Below are 25308 nucleotides of genomic sequence, written 5' to 3'. Positions count from 1 at the left end.
GGGTGCCCGTTACGGTCGACCCTCCCTCTCGTTCTGTGGGTGCGCGTTACGGTCGACCCTCCCTCTCGTTCTGCGGGTGCGCGTTACGGTCGACCCTCCCTCTCTATCTGTGGGTGCGCGTTACGGTCGACCCTCCCTCTCGTTCTGCGGGTGCGCGTTGCGGTCGACCCTCCCTCTCTATCTGTGGGTGCGCGTTACGGTCGACCCTCCCTCTCTATCTGTGGGTGCGCGTTACGGTCGACCCTCCCTCTCGTTCTGTGGGTGCGCATTATGGTCGACCCTCCCTCTCTATCTGTGGGTGCGCGTTACTGTCGACCCTCTCTCTCTATCTGCGGGTGCACGTTACGGTCGACCCTCCCTCTCTATCTGCGGGTGCGCCTTACGGTCGACCCTCTCTCTCGTTTTGCGGGTGCACGTTACGGTCGACCCTCCCTCTCTATCTGCGGGTGCGCCTTACGGTCGACCCTCTCTCTCGTTTTGCGGGTGCACGTTACAGTCGACCCTCACTCTCTATCTGCGGGTGCGCGTTACGGTCAACCCTCCCTCTCTATCTGCGGGTGCGCGTTACGGTCAACCCTCCCTCTCTATCTGCGGGTGCGCGTTACGGTCGACCCTCCCTCTCGTTCTGTGGGTGCGCGCTACTGTCAACCCTCCCTCTCGTTCTGTGGGTGCGCGCTACTGTCAACCCTCCCTCTCTATCTGCGGGTGCGTGTTACGGTCGACCCTCCCTCTCGTTCTGTGGGTGCGCGCTACTGTCAACCCTCCCTCTCGTTCTGTGGGTGCGCGCTACTGTCAACCCTCCCTCTCGTTCTGCGGGTGCCCGTTACGGTCGACCCTCCCTCTCTATCTGTGGGTGCGCGTTACGGTCGACCCTCCCTCTCTATCTGCGGGTGCGCGTTACGGTCGACCCTCCCTCTCTATCTGCGGGTGCGCGTTACGGTCGACCCTCCCTCTCTATCTGCGGGTGCGCGTTACGGTCGACCCTCCCTCTCTATCTGCGGGTGCGCGTTACGGTCGACCCTCCCACTCTATCTGTGGGTGCGCGTTACGGTCGACCCTCCCTCTCTATCTGTGGGTGCGCGTTACGGTCGACCCTCCCTCTCGTTCTGTGGGTGCGCGTTACGGTCGACCCTCCCTCTCTATCTGCGGGTGCGCGTTACGGTTGACCCTCTCTCTCGTACTGCAGGTGCACGTTACTGTCGAGCCTCCCTCTCGTTTTGCGGGTGCGCGTTACGGTCGACCCTCCCTCTCGTTCTGCGGGTGCGCGTTACGGTCGACCCTCTCTCTCGTTCTGCGGGTGGCGTTACGGTCGACCCTCTCTCTCGTTCTGCGGGTGGCGTTACGGTCGACCCTCACTCTCGCTCTGTGGGTGGCGTTACGGTCGACCCTCCCTCTCTATCTGTGGGTGCGCATTACGGTTGACCCTCGCTCTCTGTCTGCGGGTGGCGTTACGGTCGACCCTCCCTCTCTATCTGTGGGTGCGCGTTACGGTCGACCCTCCCACTCTATCTGTGGGTGCGCGTTACGGTCGACCCTCCCTCTCTATCTGTGGGTGCGTGTTACGGTCGACCCTCCCTCTCTATCTGCGGGTGCACGTTACGGTCGACCCTCCCTCTCTATCTGTGGGTGCGCGTTACGGTCGACCCTCACTCTCTATCTGCGGGTGCGCGTTTAGGTCGACCCTCTCTCTCGTTCTGCGGGTGCGCATTACGGTCGACCCTCCCTCTCTATCTGTGGGTGCGCGTTACGGTCGACCCTCACTCTCTATCTGCGGGTGCGCGTTTAGGTCGACCCTCTCTCTCGTTTTGCGGGTGCGCGTTACAGTCGACCCTCACTCTCTATCTGCGGGTGCACGTTACGGTTGACCCTCCCTCTCTATCTGCGGGTGCGCGTTACAGTCGACCCTCCCTCTCTATCTGTGGGTGCGCGTTACGGTCGACCCTCCCTCTCTATCTGCGGGTGCGCGTTACGGTCGACCCTCCCACTCTATCTGTGGGTGCGCGTTACAGTCGACCCTCCCTCTCTATCTGTGGGTGCACGTTACGGTCGACCCTCCCTCTCTATCTGCGGGTGCGCATTACGGTTGACCCTCCCTCTCTATCTGTGGGTGCGCGTTACGGTCGACCCTCCCTCTCTATCTGCGGGTGCGCGTTACGGTCAACCCTCCCTCTCTATCTGTGGGTGCGCGTTACGGTCGACCCTCCCTCTCTATCTGCGGGTGCGCGTTACAGTCGACCCTCCCTCTCTATCTGTGGGTGCGCATTACGGTTGACCCTCCCTCTCTATCTGTGGGTGCGGGGTACAGTCGACCCTCCCTCTCTATCTGTGGGTGCGCGTTACGGTCAACCCTCCCTCTCTATCTGCGGGTGCACGTTACGGTCGACCCTCCCTCTCGTTCTGTGGGTGCGCGTTACGGTCGACCCTCCCTCTCTATCTGTGGGTGCGCGTTACGGTCGACCCTCCCTCTCGTTCTGTGGGTGCGCGTTACGGTCTACCCTCCCTCTCTATCTGTGGGTGCGCGTTACGGTCTACCCTCCCTCTCTATCTGTGGGTGCGCGTTACGGTCTACCCTCCCTCTCTATCTGTGGGTGCGCGTTACGGTCTACCCTCCCTCTCGTTCTGCGGGTGCACGTTACGGTCGACCCTCTCACTCTGTAGGTGTGTGTTATTACCGACTGGAGAGCTGGTCCTCCTTCTGAGAGTGCATGGCCGTCTCTCCCAGCGAGGAGGCTCCGGCGGGCAGCTGACTGAGCTGGTCCTGCACCTGCAGGCCACTCTCCTCGGCAATCTGCAGGATCAGATGGTCCACCTGCTCCTGCGGTGTGCTCAGCGTGGTGGCAGAGCTCATGGAGTCCTCCATCACCTGCACACAGCAGCGGCTCTCAGAAAAAACTCACGCACCAGAACAAGGCTGTGGAGGATGTCAGCACTCACCGAGGTGTGCACATCTAGATTCTGCACCTGCGTCTCAAACTTGTCCATTACGGCCGACACCTTCTGCAGGTCCATGGAGCTCAGCGCCTTGTCCAGAGCCTTCGTCACCGCTGACATATTCTTCGCCACCTTCAGAGATAAAGCAGGATTAAGACTCTGATCAGTCCATGGGGATGCAGATCACAGCGATCGGACGCAGTCGTCGTCTCACCCCCTTCATCGTCACAGCCATCTGGACCTTGGAGGCCACGGCGTCAACACGAGACGCCATCCGCAGCCAGTTCAGACCCTCGTTCTTCTTACGGATGGCATTCTCTGCGTACACACGCGCACACTCCACGTTCTTCTGCTGGAGCGCCTGCAGAGTAACACAACACACACAACACACACACAGACACCAGTTAAACAATCAAAGTGATTTTACAGCACTGGCCAAAATGAGTTATGTCTATGTTTTGCTGTAGTGTGTCAGTAGGAGATATCAGTTTCCATTTCCAAACATTGATTTGTCCATTAATTGTAATAAAGCAGTGAGATTCAGACAGAGATGTGGTCTGATCATCATCAGTCTGTCTGGAGTGATGAAGAAACGGAGACTCTGGACAGAAGAACTGTGTCTCCAAGACGCTTCAGGAGACCTCCTGCAAAGCTACAGTGCTGTGAAACATTTTACACACTTGATGCTGTCAAAAATAATGCCATAGATAGATTTTCTTCATCAGTTAACTTCTATTAACTAAATGAAATCATTTGGTGTGAGCATCCTCTGTGTTTACAGTTACATTTAGTCATTTAGCATAGAATTTTATTCAAAGCGACTTGCAAATGAGAACAATGGAAGCAATCAAAAACAAAAAGAGCAATGATATATAAGTGCTATAACAAGTCTCAGTTAACTTAGTACATGTAGTAAGGGCTTTTAAATAATATAATAAAAAGAAAACATAGAATAGAAAAAGAATAGAGAAAACTAGTCTTAGAGGTCTTTGTTTTATATAATTGTATGATAAATGAAAAGAAAATAGAATCCAAAAAGATTAGAAAGTTAGATTTCTTTTTAAGAATAGAATTAGAATAGTGAGTGTTAAAGTTAGAGGGTCAAATAAAGACGGAAGAGATGTGTTTTAATCCGATTCTTGAAGATGGCTAAGGACTCAGCTGCTGGGATTGAGTTGGGGGGGGTCATTCCATCAGGAGGAACATTTAATTTAAAAGTCTGTAAAAGTGACTTTGTGTTTCTTTGGGATGAACAATCAAGCGACGTTCACTTGCAGAACGCAAGCTTCTAGAGGGCACATAAGTCTGAAGTAATACATTTAGGTAAATGGGTGCAGAGCCAGTGGTAGTTTTGTAGGCAAACATTAATGCCTTGAATTTTATACGAGCAGCTATTGGTAGTCAGTGCAAACTGATAAACAGAGATGTGACGTGTATTCTATTTGGCTCATTAAAAATGTATCTTGCTGCCACGTTCTGAATTAATTGTAAAGGTTTGATAGAACTGGCTGGAAGACCTGCCAAGAGAGCATTGCAATAGTCCAGCCTGGACAGAACAAGAGCTTGAACAAGGAGTTGTGCTGCATGTTCAGAAAGAAAGGGCTTGATCTTCTTGATGTTGAATAAAGCAAATCTGCAGGATCGGACAGTTTTAGCAATGTGGTCTGAGAAAGTCAGCTGATCATCAATCATAACTCCAAGGCTTCTGGTTGTTTTTGAAGGAGTTATGGTTGATGTGCCTAACTTGATGGTGAAATTGTGATGAAACGATGGGTTTGCTGGAATCACAAGCAGTTCTGTCTTGGCAAGGTTGAGTTGAAGGTGATGGTCCATCATCCAGGAAGAAATGTGAATAGCTACCGTCGGATCATCAGGATGGAATGAGAGGTAGAGTTGAGTGTCATCAGCATAGCAGTGGTATGAAAAGCCAGTCTCAGGGCTTCAACAACGGAGAGCAAGGCAACTGTTTAAAGCAGATTATGTCCTCGGTGCACTTGAGCAGAGTTTCTCAGGAGCTTTCCTGAAGCGTCTCGGAGACACAGTATTTGTAATGCGCCTTTCTTAATAGTCGAAGCGCTACAACATGTACAAACAAAATAAGTTGAGAAAAATTACAATATCAAAAATAAAATCAACAATAGTCATATTAAAGCTTCAGTAAAAAGGTACTTCTTTAGAAGTTTCTTAAAACAATCCAGTGAAGCAGCATTCCTAATAAACACAGGTAATGCATTCCTTAACTCAGTTTGTTCTGCTTCTTCATACTGATGAGTATCAGACCACATCTCTGTCGGAATCTCACTGCATTATTACAATTAATGGACAAATCAATGTTTGGAAATGGAAACTGATATTTCCTACTGACACACTACAGCAAAACATAGAAATAACTGACTTCAAACCATTTTTAGCTGCTGATAATACTAGTGTTCTACTCATTTTGGCCAGAGCTATATGAAGACGTGTGTAACAAAGTTCATAGTTACGTGAAGGAGGAGACAGGAACCGGAGAACAATCAAATAAAACTATAATAAAAATATAAACTAGGGCTAGTAATTTAATGCGTTAGATTAATTAAGGAGAAAAATAATGCGTTAAAATTAGCACATTTAATGCACTTGCCCTGCCCCAGGCCTATGTGGATCATCTTCCATTTCATACAGTTGACTGATGACTAATATGAGGCAGAGCAACAACTTACTGTGTGATGGAGCCTAGAGTATATCCTTAAAATTCAAGATATGGGACAAAATGCCCGTTTGAAATGGTCTCATATTTACATTACATAATTAAGAAATATGGCACAAGCTGTAGGCTAAGTGCAATATCACACGAGTGCAAATACTCATCTTAAACAACAGTTTATTTAATATTACAGTTAATATTGTGTTATTTTAGACACAATGTTGTCCGTTTTGCTCAATTTTGCCACCCAAAATATAAAGCCAAATCACTGTTCATCCCCGAGTTACACACAGTGACATTTGAACGAATTTGGTGAACCATTTGGCGCGCTCAACCATTGGCCACAGTCGCGTTGGCTTTGAAGTGGCGCTGCACAGACCGATCGGTGTATGACATCAAAGTACCGCGAGAGCGATTCAGAAGCTCAAGGAGTCGTCTGCTCTCTAAAGCTCTTTCGGTTCTTTGACGTCACACATTGATCGTTCTGATGGTGATGACCCGCTTCAAGTCGAACAAGCCTAATGATTCAATGAACCATTCATAAAGAACCATTTACTTCAGTCCTGAATGAATCAGCCATTTGAACGAATCAAACGAATGAACAAATGACTCGATTACTTTATAATCATTAAGACATTCCCCACCACCTACTGGCAGTATTAGTTTATTATTTAGAGTATCATTTAATTAAATAATCTAAAATGTTCATAGTAATAATAATATTATTAAGAAAATAAATTATTAAAGTTATAGTTCACCCAACCAAAAATTACAATTGTCAACAAAAATGACTTTAAATTATATTAGAGTAATTTCTCCAAATTTGATGATTGATTAATCACCACATTATGTAATTAATTTGATTTAAAAAAAAAAATGTAATCGCTTACCAGCCCTAAAATAAACACAAAAGAGCGTGACAGCCTTTCACGTACAGCTGTCGCACACACATAGAACCAAAACATGAAATAAGACCCAGGCCTGGTCCTCTCTCCTCCTTCCAGAGCTTCTCCATAGGACTCGAGACCAGTGAGAGAAGGAGTCGCTCATTATCACCAGAGACATGCCACTTCCTCAATACAACTATATAAGGCCATCCTTAAAAATATTCTTGTTTGCCGTAACCCGACCGACCCTGTCAATTTAGCACAGACTCAATTTTTTTTGTTTTTTTGCTTTTAGTCCGACCGACTTGCCGATTGTAAATTTGCGTTAAGACCGACCAATTATTTTGTTACTCTTCAAACAACTAATGCAAACGCAATAAAATACTATTAATTATATTTAAGTAAGTATTGTAAATATATAAATTGCCTTGGCCTACATACAATTGAAGGCTATCTTCTTTAATTAAAAAACCCTTGACGTCATCTGTGTTTACGGATGTCACACTGTGTCCTGTGCGTTCGCTTCGTCTCAGACTCTCACTCACTGTCAGAGTCAGCGGTTCGCGCTTGGTAATGATGGCTGCGGCTGCAGTAAACTAAATGTTTGCGGTCACTGTTCAAAGTCATACGGGTTCGGGCACCATAATACATCTAAAACATTCATTAAAACAGCTCGACACCGCTTTAACTTGGCACGAGGTTCTGGAAAAACTGTGCCCAGATCTTTTCCCATCCCTTCTCCTCTCTAGTCTAAAACTGTGACCGTGTATCGCCTAGGGCTGTCAGAATAGCTGAAAAACTAAATTCGAAATTTTTACTTAAATGTGATCAAAATTAGAGTTGTATCCAAATTTTAAATGCATAATTTGAGTTAGGGTGAAGAAAAGCTTTTTGCTTCTCTTCTGAGGCTCAAGATAGCGCATCGAGCAAAATATTACTGCATGTTTATTCAAAGCATTAGAATACATGACTGTGAAAAAAACATATTTAAAATAATGTTTATGAACCAATTATTATTAATTAAGTTGCTTAAAGAACTATAAACAAAACAGCATCATGTATGCATGCATTGTTAAATAAATAAAAAGGGCGGAAAACCAGTCACACAGGATACATTTTTTCATTTAAAAACATGAGATGCGCGAAATATGCGTTCTGTGTGAACGGCTTGGTTTCAGTTTTGATGTAAACAAGATCTTCTCCGCATTGATTTTTTTTTTAAGTGGCTTCAACTGGATAGGCTAACATAACCTTATAATGCAATGACACATATATTGTCATCGCATCTGGTGCGCGTACACGAGGTGAAAGATGATACAGCAGATACTGCGTGTCGAGCTCGTCCGCCTTTGAGAGTTGTGTAGACACAGCTGTGCGCGCGGCGAGATGGACTGGAACACGGACCGGGATCATAAGGCAGCTTCCTTAATGCACACCTAAAATTCATATGCGCATTCGAATGTGGATTTTTATTTTAAATTCGACGAATATTCGAAAAAAAAAATTTGATAGCCTAAGAAAATCCCCTATGCGATTTTTTTGTTGTTGAAATGTAATGGTAAACACAGCCATGTTGAAGCCTGCAGTAAATGTTTTGCATTATGGCAGTCCACTCTGCTTATTGTTTTTCGAAAATGTTGCACTTCTGTTTGTCATTTCGCACGTAACTTCACGCCAATAAATCATCAGAAATATTGGTCTTTACCAATATATTGAATCTTTACTTTCCTCCTGCCTGTTGTCCGTGGATTTACCTATATTTGGTGTTATTTGCCGTATAAAACTTTAGACATGCAAAATCGATTTTACAATCGATTCAATGAACACTCGTCACTCAAATCAAATCAAATCAAAAATTTTCACAAAAGTGACAACCCAAGAAAGCAGCGGTGGATGCAAGTAAAACAGTACCTCATTTTTTTTCTCACCTGAAATTCATGCAATAAACATGTTTTTGACAAAGATTTCAATTTGTTTGTGGTCTATATAGCCTGCATCAAAATGAGGTTTGCAATGATGCGCCCGAAGGCACGGGTTGAAGACCCAGTCAGTGACGTCACAATATGCTAATTTGTTTAAATTCATACCGACGTCATCACCATCACAAAAAAATACTTTTTTTTTTACATTGAAACTTGAAAAAAAAAATATAGACCGACCTACCGACCCTTTTTTTTTTTAAATTACTGTTACTGCAAACCAAAATATTTTTAAGGATGGCCTAAGGAAAACCCGTAACGGCAAAGATGGCGGTTGTATGCACATGTCCCGCCCCTCTCGCTGGAAAGCCAATCATCTGCTTCTAACAGTCAAGCCGAGAAACATTTAAGCCTATCATCTGGTTCCACTGACGCATGCGCACAGTTGAGGTTTTGCGACAATGGAGATGATTTAACAATTAAAAATAATTCAAAATACTGTACTGTACACTGAAAAAACAAATAACATTGAACATTTGTTTAAGTGCTTGGCACAACACTGGCATTCTGGATAGAGACGTAAATGAAGAAAAATGCATTTTAAACCTTATTTTGGGGCAAATTAATCAAACTTTTTCAGCGATTTTTATCATATTTTACTGCTGTTTCTATACATGCAGTTTTTATGTCCCGGTGACCAGTGAAAGTGCAGTTCTGACTCTCTGCCCATTCATTTAGATAGGAAGCTGAGCTTGGTAGTCTGAAATAGCTGCCCGGAGGCATTACCAAGATGGCAGCCGAGTGGCACGACTTGCCTAAAAGGACTCAATTATGCTCTCGGCCCCGCCCTCACAGCTCTCAGCACCACCCACACAGCTCAGGACCCCACCCCCACAGCTCTCAGCTCCGCCCCCACCACTCAGGACCCCACCCCCACAGCTCTCAGCTCCGCCCCCACCACAGTTTCTCAAGAGGGACTGCAGGAGTGCTGATGACGACACAGCTGTTTCACGATTGGCCAGATTCACCACATGACAACGATCACGTGTTTCAGGTTATTTCGGAACCTTTTCAGTTCCAATGATGGCCACAAATCTGTGTTTTTATAACGGTAAAGCCTTTTTTAATGTAGTCACACTGTTGTATCGAGTAACGTTTATCATACAACACAGGTAAAAACATATATACCCCACTGTATTAGTATTTAAACAGTATATGATTATGTTGAACTTTTATTCTTGAAAAATATGGCGCTGTATTAAGCAGTATATAAAAAGTGTTTCTGTTGCTAATGAAACCGTTTCTGAAACGTCTGTGTATTTGACAAATACTGCATTTTATTTACTTCATCTGTGATAAAGTATGCAAACCGCGTGATTGTCACTAAACATGTCTGTTTTCAGCTCCGTCCCCGACTGCAGGCGGCTGCTCTCGTTGATCAAACACAAACTGTTGACAGCAGGGGCGTGTCGGATGTCACATGACTGCCCTACCTTCTTCACTTTAGCTTGCTCGGCTCTGGAGTCCTTCTCTGTCTTTGTGGCCAGTCGCTGCAGCTGCTTCGACGTGAACTGGCGAGAAAGACAAGATTTGAGACAAGGGTCAAAGGTCAGAGGAGACTGCCATCACGAGTGAGGGAAAGACAGTTAAATATATCACCTTGAGCTGGAAGAGTGTGTCTGTGTGAGAGAAACACACCAGTAATCAATCATGCAGAACGCTACAGTCTTACAGGACACATGTTTATATTCACAGCACGACAATAACGAAGTTATTATACTACACCAGTTTCTCAACAGAGACACGTGATTAATTTCTGAAAAAACTGATCAAACGACATCCATAATGAAGTCAGTGGTGTGTTTGAGACGCATCCTACCGTCCATGTTAATGTCCACAGCGCTTTTAGACGCTCTTCTGGCTTAACTCGATGGTTTTCTGCTCGATTTGTTTGTTTATGTGTCTCCGCTCGAGCTTTTCCCTCTTTCCGGGTTCAGCTGCGCACCGAAGTCACGTCCTGCTTCTTCTTCTTCTTCTTCTTCTTCTTCTTTCGTTTTTTGGCGCATTGCATTCTCAGTGCATACCGCCACCTACCTTTGCTGTTATGCAGTCATGATTTCTTATGATCAGTTTTTCCTTTTTTTTCTTCTTTCTTCTTTTTTTTCTTTTCTTTTTCTTTTTTCATTCTCACTTGCCTCTCCCTCACATATTAATCCTTATATATAATTATTTGATGCTCCATCTCATTCCATCTCCCATATCCGATCTGGCGCTGCGTGTTCAGCTCCTCCAGACCGGCCTATGAAATCTGGAATAGACCAAAGCATATTTATATTAAATCCTTTCACTTAAACCTGTAGTATATATGTATTCTATTAACATTCTGTATCCTACTTTATCTCCATTAAAATCATAACCTAACAAATATGCCAAATCCTTATTAATCTTCCCTCATTCATTTAAATATGATATCAGCTCCTTCCTTTCCCTATCATACCTTTTACAATCGTATATCACATGTTCTACTCTTTCTTGTGTCTTGAGTGTCCAAGTCTCATCCTAGTCATTATAACCTCTTCTTTCCTATTTCTACCATTTATACACTTCTTACCTACCATTCTTTTAATATTATATAAATGCCGCCCCTTACTATCTGTATTCCAGTTTTCCTGCCACTCTTTAATAATATTTTCCTTAATAATAGATTTGATTTCGCATTTACTTAATGAAACATTAAAATCAATTTCTTCCCTTTTTAAAGCATTTTTTGCTAATTCATCAGCAGATTCATTACCAGCTACTCCTGCATGCGCTGGCACCCAGCAGAATCCAACTTCTATTCCTATCCTTTGTATTCTCCATAATAATGAAAATATTTCACACATCAAATCTTCTCTAGCAGTACAATTAGTAAACAGTGATGTTAAGACAGAAGCAGAGTCAGAGCATATGACTACTCTGTCCGGTTTTACCTCCTCTACCCATGTTAATCCTATTATAATAGCGACCATTTCCACAGTATATATTGACAATTTAGATGTTAATCGTTTAGATATTGATATTTTAAACTCTGGAATATAGACTCCTATTCCTGTAATCCCTGTTCTTGGATCTTTAGATCCATCAGTATAGATGTGCATACTTGCATAGAATCTTTCCTGTATGTACTTATTAACATGGTACTTAATCATACCCATTTCCTCCCATTCTCGTTTCTTATCTAATATTCCTAAATCAATTTTAACCTCAGAAACAATCCATTTCGGAACCTCTCCCCATACAGGTGACACACTACATTCCATATTAGCAATCTGATATTTCTCTGCTAACTGCTTTATCTTCCATCCATATCCTCTCTCGTTACTTAAGTATTCCCAACAATTATTTAAAACTTCTTTAGCTATACTTTCTCCAGTGTAACTCTTTAAAGATGTCCAAAATACCAAAGACAATTTAACCCTCCATAATTTCAATGGCATTTCATTCGCTTCTACTAATAATGCATTGACTGGAGTTGTTTTAACTGCTCCTAAGCATATTCTAATAGCTCTATATTGAATTCTATCTAGCTTTTTTTAACAATGATTCTGACGCTGACCCATAAATCATGCATCCATAATCAACTGTCGATCTTATCAAGGCTTGATAAATTATTATCATTGAGTCTCTTTCTGCTCCCCATTCTTTCCCAGCTATTGCCCTCATCACATTTAAAACCCTCCTGCATTTTTTATCTATTTCCTCAATATGTTTTTTCCAGGTATATCTCCCATCTAACCACATTCCTAAATATTTAAAACTTTTAACTTGTTCTAAAGGCTTTCCATATAATAATAATTGAATATCGTTAAAATGTTCCTTTTTCCTACTGAATATCATATAACTTTATTTACTAGTTGACATTTTAAAACTCCATTCTATACTCCATTCTTCCACCTTTTTAATAGCTGTTTGCATACCTGAAATCACTTGCTTTGTATTTCGCCCTCTCTTCCAAATAGCCCCGTCATCAGCATATAATGCACATCCCACACCAAATCCTACATTGTCAAAGATATCATTAATCATAATATTAAAAATAATGGGACTTATAACACTCCCTTGCGGAATACCATTTTCTGCCTTATAAATTAATGACTGACACATTCCCACTTGAACTACAAATGTTCTTGTTGAACTACAAAATGTTCATTTCCATCTATTCCTAACCGTGATGCTTTGATTAATAGCCCTTCTCTCCATACCGTGTCATATGCTTTTTCTATATCAAAATACACTACTGCCATGATTTCTTTATTGTCTTCTCTACTTCATTACTAACCTTGATTAATGCATCCATAGTTGATCTTTTACCTCTAAATCCACACTGATACTTACTAAATTTACCTTTTTCTCTAGTTCATATGTTAACCTCTGAACTATAATCTTTTCCATTAATTTCCATAAATTTAAAGTCAGAGCAATTGGTCGATAACTTCCTGGGTTTGTTGATTTTTTTCCTGGCTTTACAATAGGGATTACTACAGCTTTCTTCCATATTTTTTGCATAATTCCTTCCATCCATATTTTATTATATAACTCAAGTATCTTTAACAATATACTACCTGACAAATGCTTTATCATTTTAAAACTTACCCTATCCACCCCAGGAGCGGTATTGGCACATTTTTGTAATGCAACCTTCAGTTCTGTAAGTGTAAACTCTATATCCATACAGCTAATATTGCTATTTCTTTTCTTCATTATATCTGGATTTTTGCCTAAAATATCCTTTTTCCTTAGCTCATATTCTTCTCCCAATTCTATTTTATGTGCTCTTTCTAAAACCTTACCTAACATGTTTGCTTTATCTATATGTCAATGTCACCTTTATTTATATAGCGCTTTAAACAAAATACATTGCGTCAAAGCAACTGAACAACATTCATTAGGAAAACAGTGTCAATAATGCAAAAATGAGAGTTAAAGGCAGTTCATCATTGGATTCAGTTATGTCATCTCTGTTCAGTTAAATAGTGTCTGTGCATTTATTTGCAATCAAGTCAACGATATCGCTGTAGATGAAGTGTCCCCAACTAAGCAAGCCAGAGGCGACAGCGGCAAGGAACCGAAACTCCATCGGTGACAGAATGGAGAAAAAAACCTTGGGAGAAAACAGGCTCAGTTGGGGGGCCAGTTCTCCTCTGACCAGACGAAACCAGTAGTTCAATTCCAGGCTGCAGCAAAGTCAGATTGTGCAGAAGAATCATCTGTTTCCTGTGGTCTTGTCCTGGTGCTCCTTTGAGACAAGGTCTTTAGAGGGGATCTGTATCTGGGGCTCTAGTTGTCCTGGTCTCCGCTGTCTTTCAGGGATGTAGAGGTCCTTTCTAGGTGCTGATCCAGCATCTGGTCTGGATACGTACTGGATCCGGGTGACTGCAGTGACCCTCTGATCTGGATACAGACTGGATCTGGTGGCCACGGTGACCTCGGAACAAGAGAGAAACAGACAAATATTAGCGTAGATGCCATTCTTCTAATGATGTAGCAAGTACATAGGTTGTTATGGGAAGTGTTTCCGGTTCCGGTTTACCTAATTAATGCAGCCTAAAAATCCTTTAACGGATTTGGATAATAAAAGCATATTAGTATGTTATGTGTATGCCAGGTTAAAGAGATGGGTCTTTAATCTAGATTTAAACTGCAAGAGTGTGTCTGCCTCCCGAACAATGTTAGGTAGGTTATTCCAGAGTTTGGGCGCCAAATAGGAAAAGGATCTGCCGCCTGCAGTTGATTTTGATATTCTAGGTATTATCAAATTGCCTGAGTTTTGAGAACGTAGCGGACGTAGAGGATTATAATGTAAAAGGAGCTCATTCAAATACTGAGGTGCTAAACCATTCAGGGCTTTATAAGTAATAAGCAATATTTTAAAATCTATGCGATGCTTGATAGGGAGCCAGTGCAGTGTTGACAGGACCGGGCTAATATGGTCATACTTCCTGGTTCTAGTAAGAACTCTTGCTGCTGCATTTTGGACTAGCTGTAGTTTGTTTACTAAGCGTGCAGAACAACCACCCAATAAAGCATTACAATAATCTAACCTTGAGGTCATAAATGCATGGATTAACATTTCTGCATTTGACATTGAGAGCATAGGCCGTAATTTAGATATATTTTTGAGATGGAAAAATGCAGTTTTACAAATGCTAGAAACGTGGCTTTCTAAGGAAAGATTGCGATCAAGTAGCACACCTAGGTTCCTAACTGATGACGAAGAATTGACAGAGCAACCATCAAGTCTTAGACAGTGTTCTAGGTTATTACAAGCAGAGTTTTTAGGTCCTATAATTAACACCTCTGTTTTTTCAGAATTTAGCAGTAAGAAATTACTCGTCATCCAGTTTTTTATATCGACTATGCAATCCATTAGTTTTTCAAATTGGTGTGTTTCACCGGGCTGCGAAGAAATATAGAGCTGAGTATCATCAGAATAACAGTGAAAGCTAACACCATGTTTCCTGATGATATCTCCCAAGGGTAACATATAAAGCGTGAAGAGTAGCGGCCCTAGTACTGAGCCTTGAGGTACTCCATACTGCACTTGTGATCGATAGGATACATCTTCATTCACTGCTACGAACTGATGGCGGTCATATAAGTACGATTTAAACCATGCTAATGCACTTCCACTGATGCCAACAAAGTGTTCAAGTCTATGAAAAAGAATGTTGTGGTCAATTGTGTCAAACGCAGCACTAAGATCCAATAAAACTAATAGAGAGATACACCCACGATCAGATGATAAGAGCAGATCATTTGTAACTCTAAGAAGAGCAGTCTCAGTACTATGATACGGTCTAAATCCTGACTGGAAATCCTCACATATACCATTTTTCTCTAAGAAGGAATATAATTGTGTGGATACCACCTTTTCTAGTATCTTGGAGAGAAAAGGGAGATTCGAGATTGGTCTATAATTAACTAGTTCTTTGGGGTCAAGTTGTGGTTTTTTGATGAGAGGCTTAATAACAGCAAGTTTGAAGGTTTTGGGGACATATCCTAATGACAATGAGGAATTAATAATAGTCAGAAGAGGATCTATGACTTCTGGAAGCACCTCTTTCAGGAGCTTAGATGGTATAGGGTCTAACATACATGTTGTTGGTTTAGATGATTTAACAAGTTTATACAATTCTTCCCCTCCTATGGTAGAGAATGAGTGGAACTGTTCCTCAGGGGGTCTATAGTGCACTGTCTGATGTGATACTGTAGCTGACGGCTGAATGGTTGCAATTTTATCTCTAATAGTATCAATTTTAGAAGTAAAGTAGTTCATAAACTCATTACTGCTGTGGTGTTGGGAAATGTCAACACTTGTTGAGGCTTTATTTTTCGTTAATGTAGCCACTGTATTGAATAAATACCTGGGGTTATGTTTGTTTTCTTCTAAAAGAGAAGAAAAGTAATCGGATCTAGCAGTTTTTAATGCTTTTCTGTAGGATATGTTACTTTCCCGCCAAGCAATACGAAATACCTCTAGTTTTGTTTTCCTCCAGCTGCGCTCCATTTTTCGGGCTGCTCTCTTTAGGGTGCGAGTGTGCTCATTATACCATGGTGTCAAACTGTTTTCCTTAACCTTCCTTAAGCGTAAAGGAGCAACTTTATTTAAAGTGCTAGAAAAGAGAGAGTCCATAGTTTCTGTTACATCATCAAGTTGTTCTGAGGTTTTGGATATGCTAAGGAATTTGGATACATCAGGAAGATAACTTAAAAAGCAGTCTTTTGTGTTAGAAGTGATGGTTCTTCCATACTTGTAACAAGAAGTAGAATTTACAATTTTGGCTATATGAATTTTGCAAAGAACTAAATAATGATCTGAGATATCATCACTTGGCTGAATAATTTCAACACCATCAACATCAATTCCATGTGACAGTATTAAATCTAGAGTATGATTTCGACAATGAGTAGGTCCTGAAACGTGTTGTCTAACACCAATAGAGTTCAGAATGTCTATAAATGCTGATCCCAATGCATCGTTTTCATTATCAACATGGATATTAAAATCACCAACTATTAAAACTTTATCTGCAGCCAGAACTAACTCAGATGTAAAATCACCAAACTCTTTAATAAAGTCTCTATGGTGCCCTGGTGGCCTGTATACAGTAGCCAGTACAAACATAACAGAGGATTTATCATTAACATTTGTTTCTCTGGATAATGTTATATAAAGTACCATTACTTCAAACGAGTTATACTTGTAGCCTGCCCTCTGAGAAATCCTGAAAACGTTGTTATAAATTGAAGCAACACCTCCACCTTTGCCTTTTAGACGTGGCTCATGTTTATAACAGTAATCTTGGGGGGTGGACTCATTTAAAATAATGTAATCATCAGGTTTTAGCCAGGTTTCTGTCAAACAGAGCACATCTATATTATGATCAGCGATCATATTATTTACAAAAAGTGTTTTCGTAGAAAGGGATCTGATATTCAATAAGCCAAGCTTTATCATTTGTTTATCCATATTGCTTCTGTTTTTTATTTGTTGAACCTCAATTAAATTGTTAATCTTAACTTGGTTTGGACGTTTTTTGTTTTTTCTAGTTCGGGGAACAGACACAGTCTCTATAGTGTGATATCTAGGTGAAAAAGTCTCTATGTGCTGAGAATTAACTGACCTCTGTGACGGGAGGCAGCTAGCAGACGGTCGGTTTAGCCAGTCTGTCTGCTTCCTGACCTGGGCCCCAGTTAGTCAAGTATAAACACTAAGACTATTTGCCATATTTCTAGAGAGAAGAGTGGCGCCACCCCAGGAGGGATGAAGACCATCTCTTTTAAACAGGTCAGGTCTGCCCCAAAAGCTTGTCCAATTGTCTATGAAACCTATGTTATTCTGTGGGCACCACTTAGACATCCAGCCATTGAGTGATGACAATCTGCTATGCATCTCATCACCACGGTAAGCAGGGAGGGGACCAGAGCATATTACAGTGTCTGACATCGTGCTTGCAAGTTCACACACCTCTTTAATGTTATTTTTAGTGATCTCCGACTGGCGAAGTCGAACATCATTAGCGCCGGCATGAATAACAATCTTACTGTATTTACGTTTAGCATTAGCCAGCACTTTTAAATTTGCCAAGATGTCAGGCGCTCTGGCTCCCGGTAAACATTTGACTATGGTGGCTGGTGTCTCTATATTCACGTTCCGTACAATAGAATCACCAATAACTAGAGCACTTTCATCAGGTTTCTCAGTGGGTGCATCACTGAGTGGGGAGAACCTGTTTAATGTTTTGATCGGAACAGAAGAGCGGTGTTTTGACCCACGACTACGCTGCCTCACCGTCACCCAGTTGCCCTGCTGCTGGGGCTCTGTTTCCGGAACCGAACAATGTACAGGAATCTCTGAGCTAGACACATCCAAAACCGTATCTAGAGCCCTAACATTCTTACTGTCCTCAATTAAAGTTTGGATGCGTGTCTCTAATTCTGAAATCTTCTCTGTCAGCCTAACTATTTCCCTGCATTTATCACATGTGAATCCCTCATCAGCGACAGAGATAGATAAACTGTACATGTGGCAAGAGGTGCAAGAAACAATGATAGGAGAAGCCATTACTCACCGTGCTTGATGAAAATTCTTACTGCGGTTGTTTGATGAACTTGTGAAAAACTGGAGCGAGGGAGAGGAGAAAAGAAAACAGCGATAGGTTCGAATGAAGACGCTAATGACAAGCTAACGATTGCTAACGCTTTGCAGGTGTACTGCACTCACGGAAATAAAATAAAAGTGAACGATCAAAGTTAATCTGATAAGATTGATCGATAATATCAGGATATATCTCTGTTCAGTTAAATAGTGTCTGTGCATTTATTTGCAATCAAGTCAACGATATCGCTGTAGATGAAGTGTCCCCAACTAAGCAAGCCAGAGGCGACAGCGGCAAGGAACCAAAACTCCATCGGTGACAGAATGGAGAAAAAAACCTTGGGAGAAACCAGGCTCAGTTGGGGGGCCAGTTCTCCTCTGACCAGACGAAACCAGTAGTTCAATTCCAGGCTGCAGCAAAGTCAGATTGTGCAGATGAATCATCTGTTTCCTGTGGTCTTGTCCTGGTGCTCCTCTGAGACAAGGTCTTTACAGGGGATCTGTATCTGGGGCTCTAGTTGTCCTGGTCTCCGCTGTCTTTCAGGGATGTAGAGGTCCTTTCTAGGTGCTGATCCACCATCTGGTCTGGATACGTACTGGATCCGGGTGACTGCAGTGACCCTTTGATCTGGACACAGACTGGATCTGGTGGCCATGGTGACCTCGGAATAAGAGAGAAACAGACAAATATTAGCGTAGATGCCATTCTTCTAATGATGTAGCAAGTACATAGGGTGTTATAGGAAGTGTTTCCGGTTCCGGTTTACCTAATTAATGCAACCTAAACATCCTTTAACGGATTTGGATAATAAAAGCATATTAGTATGTTATGTGTATGCCAGGTTAAAGAGATGGGTCTTTAATCTAGATTTAAACTGCAAGGGGGTGTCTGCCTCCCGAACAATGTTAGGTAGGTTATTCCAGAGTTTGGGAGCCAAATAGGAAAAGGATCTGCCGCCTGCAGTTGATTTTGATATTCTAGGTATTATCAAATTGCCTGAGTTTTGAGAACGTAGCGGACGTAGAGGATTATAATGTAAAAGGAGCTCATTCAAATACTGAGGTGCTAAACCATTCAGGGCTTTATAAGTAATAAGCAATATTTTAAAATCTATACGATGTTTGATAGGGAGCCAGTGCAGTATTGACAGGACCGGGCTAATATGGTCATACTTCCTGGTTCTAGTAAGAACTCTTGCTGCTGCATTTTGGACTAGCTGTAGTTTGTTTACTAAGTGTGCAGAACAACCACCCAATAAAGCATTACAATAATCTAACCTTGAGGTCATAAATGCATGGATTAACATTTCTGCATTTGACATTGAGAGCATAGGCCGTAATTTGGAAGATGGAAAAATGCAGTTTTACAAATGCTAGAAACGTGGCTTTCTAAGGAAAGATTGCGATCAAATAGCACACTTAGGTTCCTAACTGATGACGAAGAATTGACAGAGCATCCATCAAGTCTTAGACAGTGTTCTAGGTTATTACAAGCAGAGTTTTTAGGTCCTATAATTAACACCTCTGTTTTTTCAGAATTTAGCAGTAAGAAATTACTCGTCATCCAGTTTTTTATATCGACTATGCAATCCATTAGTTTTTCAAATTGGTGTGTTTCACCGGGCTGCGAAGAAATATAGAGCTGAGTATCATCAGCATAACAGTGAAAGCTAACAACATGTTTCCTGATGATATCTCCCAAGGGTAACATATAAAGCGTGAAGAGTAGCGGCCCTAGTACTGAGCCTTGAGGTACTCCATACTGGACTTGTGATCAATATGATACATCTTCATTCACTGCTACGAACTGATGGTGGTCATATAAGTACGATTTAAACCATGCTAATGCACTTCCACTGATGCCAACAAAGTGTTCAAGTCTATGCAAAAGAATGTTGTGGTCAATTGTGTCAAACGCAGCACCAAGATCCAATAAAACTAATAGAGAGATACACCCACGATCAGATGATAAGAGCAGATCATTTGTAACTCTAAGGAGAGCAGTCTCAGTACTATGATACGGTCTAAATCCTGACTGGAAATCCTCACATATACCATTTTTCTCTAAGAAGGAATATAATTGTGTGGATACCACCTTTTCTAGTATCTTGGACAGAAAAGGGAGATTCGAGATTGGTCTATAATTAACTAGTTCTTTGGGGTCAAGTTGTGGTTTTTTGATGAGAGGCTTAATAACAGCCAGTTTGAAGGTTTTGGGGACATATCCTAATGACAATGAGGAATTAATAATAGTCAGAAGAGGATCTATGACTTCTGGAAGCACCTCTTTTAGGAGCTTAGATGGTATAGGGTCTAACATACATGTTGTTGGTTTAGATGATTTAACAAGTTTATACAATTCTTCCTCTCCTATAGTAGAGAATGAGTGGAACTGTTCCTCAGGGGGTCTATAGTGCACTGTCTGATGTGATACTGTAGCTGACGGCTGATTGGTTGCAATTTTATCTCTAATAGTATCGATTTTAGAAGTAAAGTAGTTCATAAAGTCATTACTGCTGTGGTGTTGGGAAATGTCAACACTTGTTGAGGCTTTATTTTTCGTTAATTTAGCCACTGTATTGAATAAATAACTGGGGTTATGTTCGTTTTCTTCTAAAAGAGAAGAAAAGTAATCGGATCTAGCAGTTTTTAATGCTTTTCTGTAGGATGTTACTTTCCCGCCAAGCAATACGAAATACCTCTAGTTTTGTTTTCCTCCAGCTGCGCTCCATTTTTCGGGCTGCTCTCTTTAGGGTGCGAGTATGCTCATTATACCATGGTGTCAAACTGTTTTCCTTAACCTTCCTTAAGCGTAAAGGAGCAACTGTATTTAAAAGAAAAGAGAGAGTCCATAGTTTCTGTTACATCATCAAGTTGTTCTGAGGTTTTGGATATGCTAAGGAATTTGGATACATCAGGAAGATAACTTAAAAAGCAGTCTTTTGTGTTAGAAGTGATGGTTCTTCCATACTTGTAACAAGAAGTAGAATTTACAATTTTGGCTATATGAAGTTTGCAAAGAACTAAATAATGATCTATATCTATTAGTGCAACTTTATCTTCTTCAATTAAAACTGGTATTAGAGCCGACTTCTTTCCTTTCCCACTCATATTCGTTAACATATTCCATATTTTATCTATAGGAGTATCTTTTCCTATGGTAGAACAAAATTCTCTCCATCCTTCTCTCTTCGCATTCTTAATTATTTCTTCTTGTTTTAGCTCTTGCTTTCTTATATTCTACCAAAATTTCATACTCATATTTTCCCTGAGTTGTTTTTAATGCTTTATTTCTTTCTTTAATTGCATTACTGCATTCTTCCTTCCACCATGGAATATTTCTGTTTTTCTGACCTGCTATTCTTTGTGGTATAAATAATGTTGCAGCTTCCATTATTAGATTTGTAACTGAATCACAAAAAGTTTCTACTGTATCTTCAGCCACTGAGTCTTCACAATGCTTACTAAAGGAATTCCAATCTGCCTTCTCATACAACCATTTCTTTTGTAGTAAACTTTCTGGATTATTATTTACATCTTTAATGTAAAGCTTTAATGGTTGGTGATTTTAATATCCATGTTGATAATGAAAAAGATGCATTGGGATCAGCATTTATAAACATTCTGAACTCTATTGGGGTTAGACAACACGTTTCAGGACCTACTCATTGTCGAAATCATACTCTAGATTTAATACTGTCACATGGAATTGATGTTGATGGTGTTGAAATTATTCAGCCAAGTGATGATATCTCAGATCATTATTTAGTTCTGTGCAAACTTCATATAGCCAAAATTGTAAATTCTACTTCTTGTTATAAGTATGGAAGAACCATCACTTCTACCACAAAACCTCAGAACAACTTGATGATGTAACAGAAACTATGGACTCTCTCTTTTCTAGCACTTTAAATAAAGTTGCTCCTTTACGTTTAAGGAAGGTTAAGGAAAACAGTTTGACACCATGGTATAATGAGCATATTCGCACCCTAAAGAGAGCAGCCTGAAAAATGGAGCGCAGCTGGAGGAAATCAAAACTAGAGGTATTTCGTATTGCTTGGCGGGAAAGTAACATATCCTACAGAAAAGCATTAAAAACTGCTAGATCCGATTACTTTTCTTCTCTTTTAGAAGAAAACAAACATAACCCCAGGTGTTTATTCAATACAGTGGCTAAATTAACGAAAAATAAAGCCTCAACAAGTGTTGACATTTCCCAACACCACAGCAGTAATGACTTTATGAACTACTTTACTTCTAAAATCGATACTATTAGAGATAAAATTGCAACCATTCAGCCGTCAGCTACAGTATCACATCAGGCAGTGCACTATAGACCCCCTGAGGAACAGTTCCACTCATTCTCTACCATAGGAGAGGAAGAATTGTATAAACTTGTTAAATCATCTAAACCAACAACATGTTAGACCCTATACCATCTAAGCTCCTAAAAGAGGTGCTTCCAGAAGTCATAGATCCTCTTCTGACTATTATTAATTCCTCATTGTCATTAGGATATGTCCCCAAAACCTTCTAACTGGCTGTTATTAAGCCTCTCATCAAAAAACCACAACTTGACCCCAAAGAACTAGTTAATTATAGACCAATCTCGAATCTCCCTTTTCTGTCCAAGATACTAGAAAAGGTGGTATCCTCACAATTATATTCCTTCTTAGAGAAAAATGGTATATGTGAGGATTTCTAGTCAGGATTTAGACCGTATCATAGTACCGAGACTGCTCTCCTTAGAGTTACAAATGATCTGCTCTTATCATCTGATCGTGGGTGTATCTCTCTATTAGTTTTATTGGATCTTAGTGCTGCGTTTGACACAATTGACCACAACATTCTTTTGCATAGACTTGAACACTTTGTTGGCATCAGTGGAAGTGCATTAGCATGGTTTAAATCGTACTTATATGACCGCCATCAGTTCGTAGCAGTGAATGAAGAGGTATCATATCGATCACAAGTGCAGTATGGAGTACCTCAAGCCTCAGTACTAGGGCCGCTACTCTTCACGCTTTAAATGTTATCCTTGGGAGATATCATCAGGAAACATGGTGTTAGCTTTCACTGTTATGCTGATGATACTCAGCTCTATATTTCTTCGCAGCCCGGTGAAACACACCAATTTGAAAAACTAATGGATTGCATAGTCGATATAAAAAACTGGATGACGAGTGATTTCTTACTGCTAAATTCTGAAAAAACAGAGGTGTTAATTATAGGACCTAAAAACTCTGCTTGTAATAACCTAGAACACTGTCTAAGACTTGATGGTTGCTCTGTCAATTCTTCGTCATCAGTTAGGAACCTAGGTGTGCTATTTGATCGCAATCTTTCCTTAGAAAGCCAAGTTCTAGCATTTGTAAAACTGCATTTTTCCATCTCAAAAATATATCTAAATTACGGCCTATGCTCTCAATGTCAAATGCAGAAATGTTAATCCATGCATTTATGACCTCAAGGTTAGATTATTGTAATGCTTTATTGGGTGGTTGTTCTGCACGCTTAGTAAACAAGCTAAAGCTAGTCCAAAATGCAGCAGCAAGAGTTCTTACTAGAACCAGGAAGTATGACCATATTAGCCCGGTCCTGTCAACACTGCACTGGCTCCCTATCAAACATCGTATAGATTTTAAAATATTGCTTATTACTTATAAAGCCCTGAATGGTTTAGCACCTCAGTATTTGAATGGGCTCCTTTTACATTATAATCCTCTACGTCCGCTACGTTCTCAAAACTCAGGCAATTTGATTATACCTAGAATATCAAAATCAACTGCGGGCGGCAGATCCTTTTCCTATTTGGCGCCTAAACTCTGCAATAACCTACCTAACATTGTTCGGGAGGCAGACACACTCTTGCAGTTTAAATCTAGATTAAAGACCCATCTCTTTAACCTGGCATACACATAACATACTAATATGCTTTTAATATCCAAATCCGTTAAAGGATTTTTAGGCTGCATTAATTTGGTAAACCGGAACCGGAAACACTTCCCATAACACCCTATGTACTTGCTACATCATTAGAAGAATGGCATCTACACTAATATTTGTCTGTTTCTCTCTTGTTCCGAGGTCACCGTGGCCACCAGATCCAGTCTGTGTCCAGATCAGAGGGTCACTGCAGTCACCCGGATCCAGTACGTATCCAGACCAGAGGAGCACCAGGACAAGACCACAGGAAACAGATGATTCTTCTGCACAATCTGACTTTGCTGCAGCCTGGAATTGAACTACTGGTTTCATCTGGTCAGAGGAGAACTGGTCCCCCAACTGAGCCTGTTTTCTCCCAAGGTTTTTTTTCTCCATTCTGTCACCGATGGAGTTTCGGTTCCTTGCCGCTGTCGCCTCTGGCTTGCTTAGTTGGGGACACTTCATCTACAGCGATATCGTTGACTTGATTGCAAATAAATACACAGACACTATTTAACTGAACAGACACTATTTAACTGAACAGAGATGACATCACTGAACTCAATAATGAACTGCCTTTAACTATCATTTTTGCATTATTGACACTGTTTTCCTAATGAATGTTGTTCAGTTGCTTTGACGCAATGTATTTTGTTTAAAGCGCTATATAAATAAATAAAGGTTAAAAAATTCTGTACTAGACTAACTGAGACTTGTCATGGCACTTGTATACTGTTGTTGTTCTCTTGTTGGTCTGATTGCTTCTGTTGTTCGCATTTGTAAGTCGTTTTGGATAAAATATTAAATGTAAATGTAAACATACATGTTGTTGGTTTAGATTATTTAAAAGTTTATACAGTTCTTCCTCTCCTATAGTAGAGAATGAGTGGAACTGTTCCTCAGGGGGTCTATAGTGTACTGTCTGATGCGATACTGTAGCTTATGACTGTATGGTTACAATTTTATCTCTAATAGTATCGATTTTAGAAGTAAAGTAGTTCATAAAGTCGTTACTGTTACAAAAGAAGCTCCCGAGCTGTCTCCTTCCCACAACCAGAGGGAACTCTCACCTGAATATTGACTGCACCCATTGAACTCCAATTCCAATCCTGCCGCATTCCATGGACTAATTACACACACACCTGCAAATAATATACACACACACATATAAGCAGCTCACTCACTCCTACTCACCGCGAAGTCTTGATTTGCCCCGGCTGTCACTTCTGAGCGTTTGTATCCATTTATTCTGCCTTCTTGTTTTGACCTGGACTGTTTAACGTTTATCGATTGTTCTCTGCCTGCCCTGATTCGGATTGA

At 41.2% G+C, this 25308-nt stretch overlaps 1 protein-coding gene across 1 annotated transcript; it reads right to left on the bottom strand.

Annotated features, from left to right (window-relative positions):
- Positions 1-2668: 2668 nt before the first annotated feature.
- LOC132124764 (charged multivesicular body protein 1a-like) lies at positions 2669-10489 on the bottom strand. The gene is made up of 6 exons (XM_059535916.1): positions 10429-10489; positions 10083-10102; positions 9917-9994; positions 3146-3292; positions 2935-3063; positions 2669-2863 (listed from the first exon to the last, which is right to left on the bottom strand). The coding sequence occupies exons 1-6, from the start codon at positions 10487-10489 to the stop codon at positions 2669-2671; spliced, it is 630 nt and encodes a 209-aa protein (XP_059391899.1).
- Between the last annotated feature and the right edge of the window lie 14819 nt (positions 10490-25308).

Source organism: Carassius carassius, chromosome 43 (assembly GCF_963082965.1).
Source record: "Carassius carassius chromosome 43, fCarCar2.1, whole genome shotgun sequence".
In the NCBI taxonomy this organism is placed as follows: Eukaryota; Metazoa; Chordata; class Actinopteri; order Cypriniformes; family Cyprinidae; genus Carassius; species Carassius carassius.
This window is presented reverse-complemented; position numbering and strand designations above follow the sequence as displayed.

What these genes read in the sequence shown, in the direction of transcription:
- LOC132124764 (XM_059535916.1), bottom strand. Translation starts at nt 10,489, where the DNA reads ATGCGCCAAAAAACGAAAGAAGAAGAAGAAGAAGAAGAAGAAGAAGCA. An exon ending in AGCAAGCTAAAGTGAAGAAG is followed by an intron (nt 3,293 to 9,916) that starts GTAGGGCAGTCA and finishes GTTACTCTGCAG; the next exon opens with GCGCTCCAGCAGAAGAACGT. An exon ending in ATCTAGATGTGCACACCTCG is followed by an intron (nt 2,864 to 2,934) that starts GTGAGTGCTGAC and finishes TGCTGTGTGCAG; the next exon opens with GTGATGGAGGACTCCATGAG.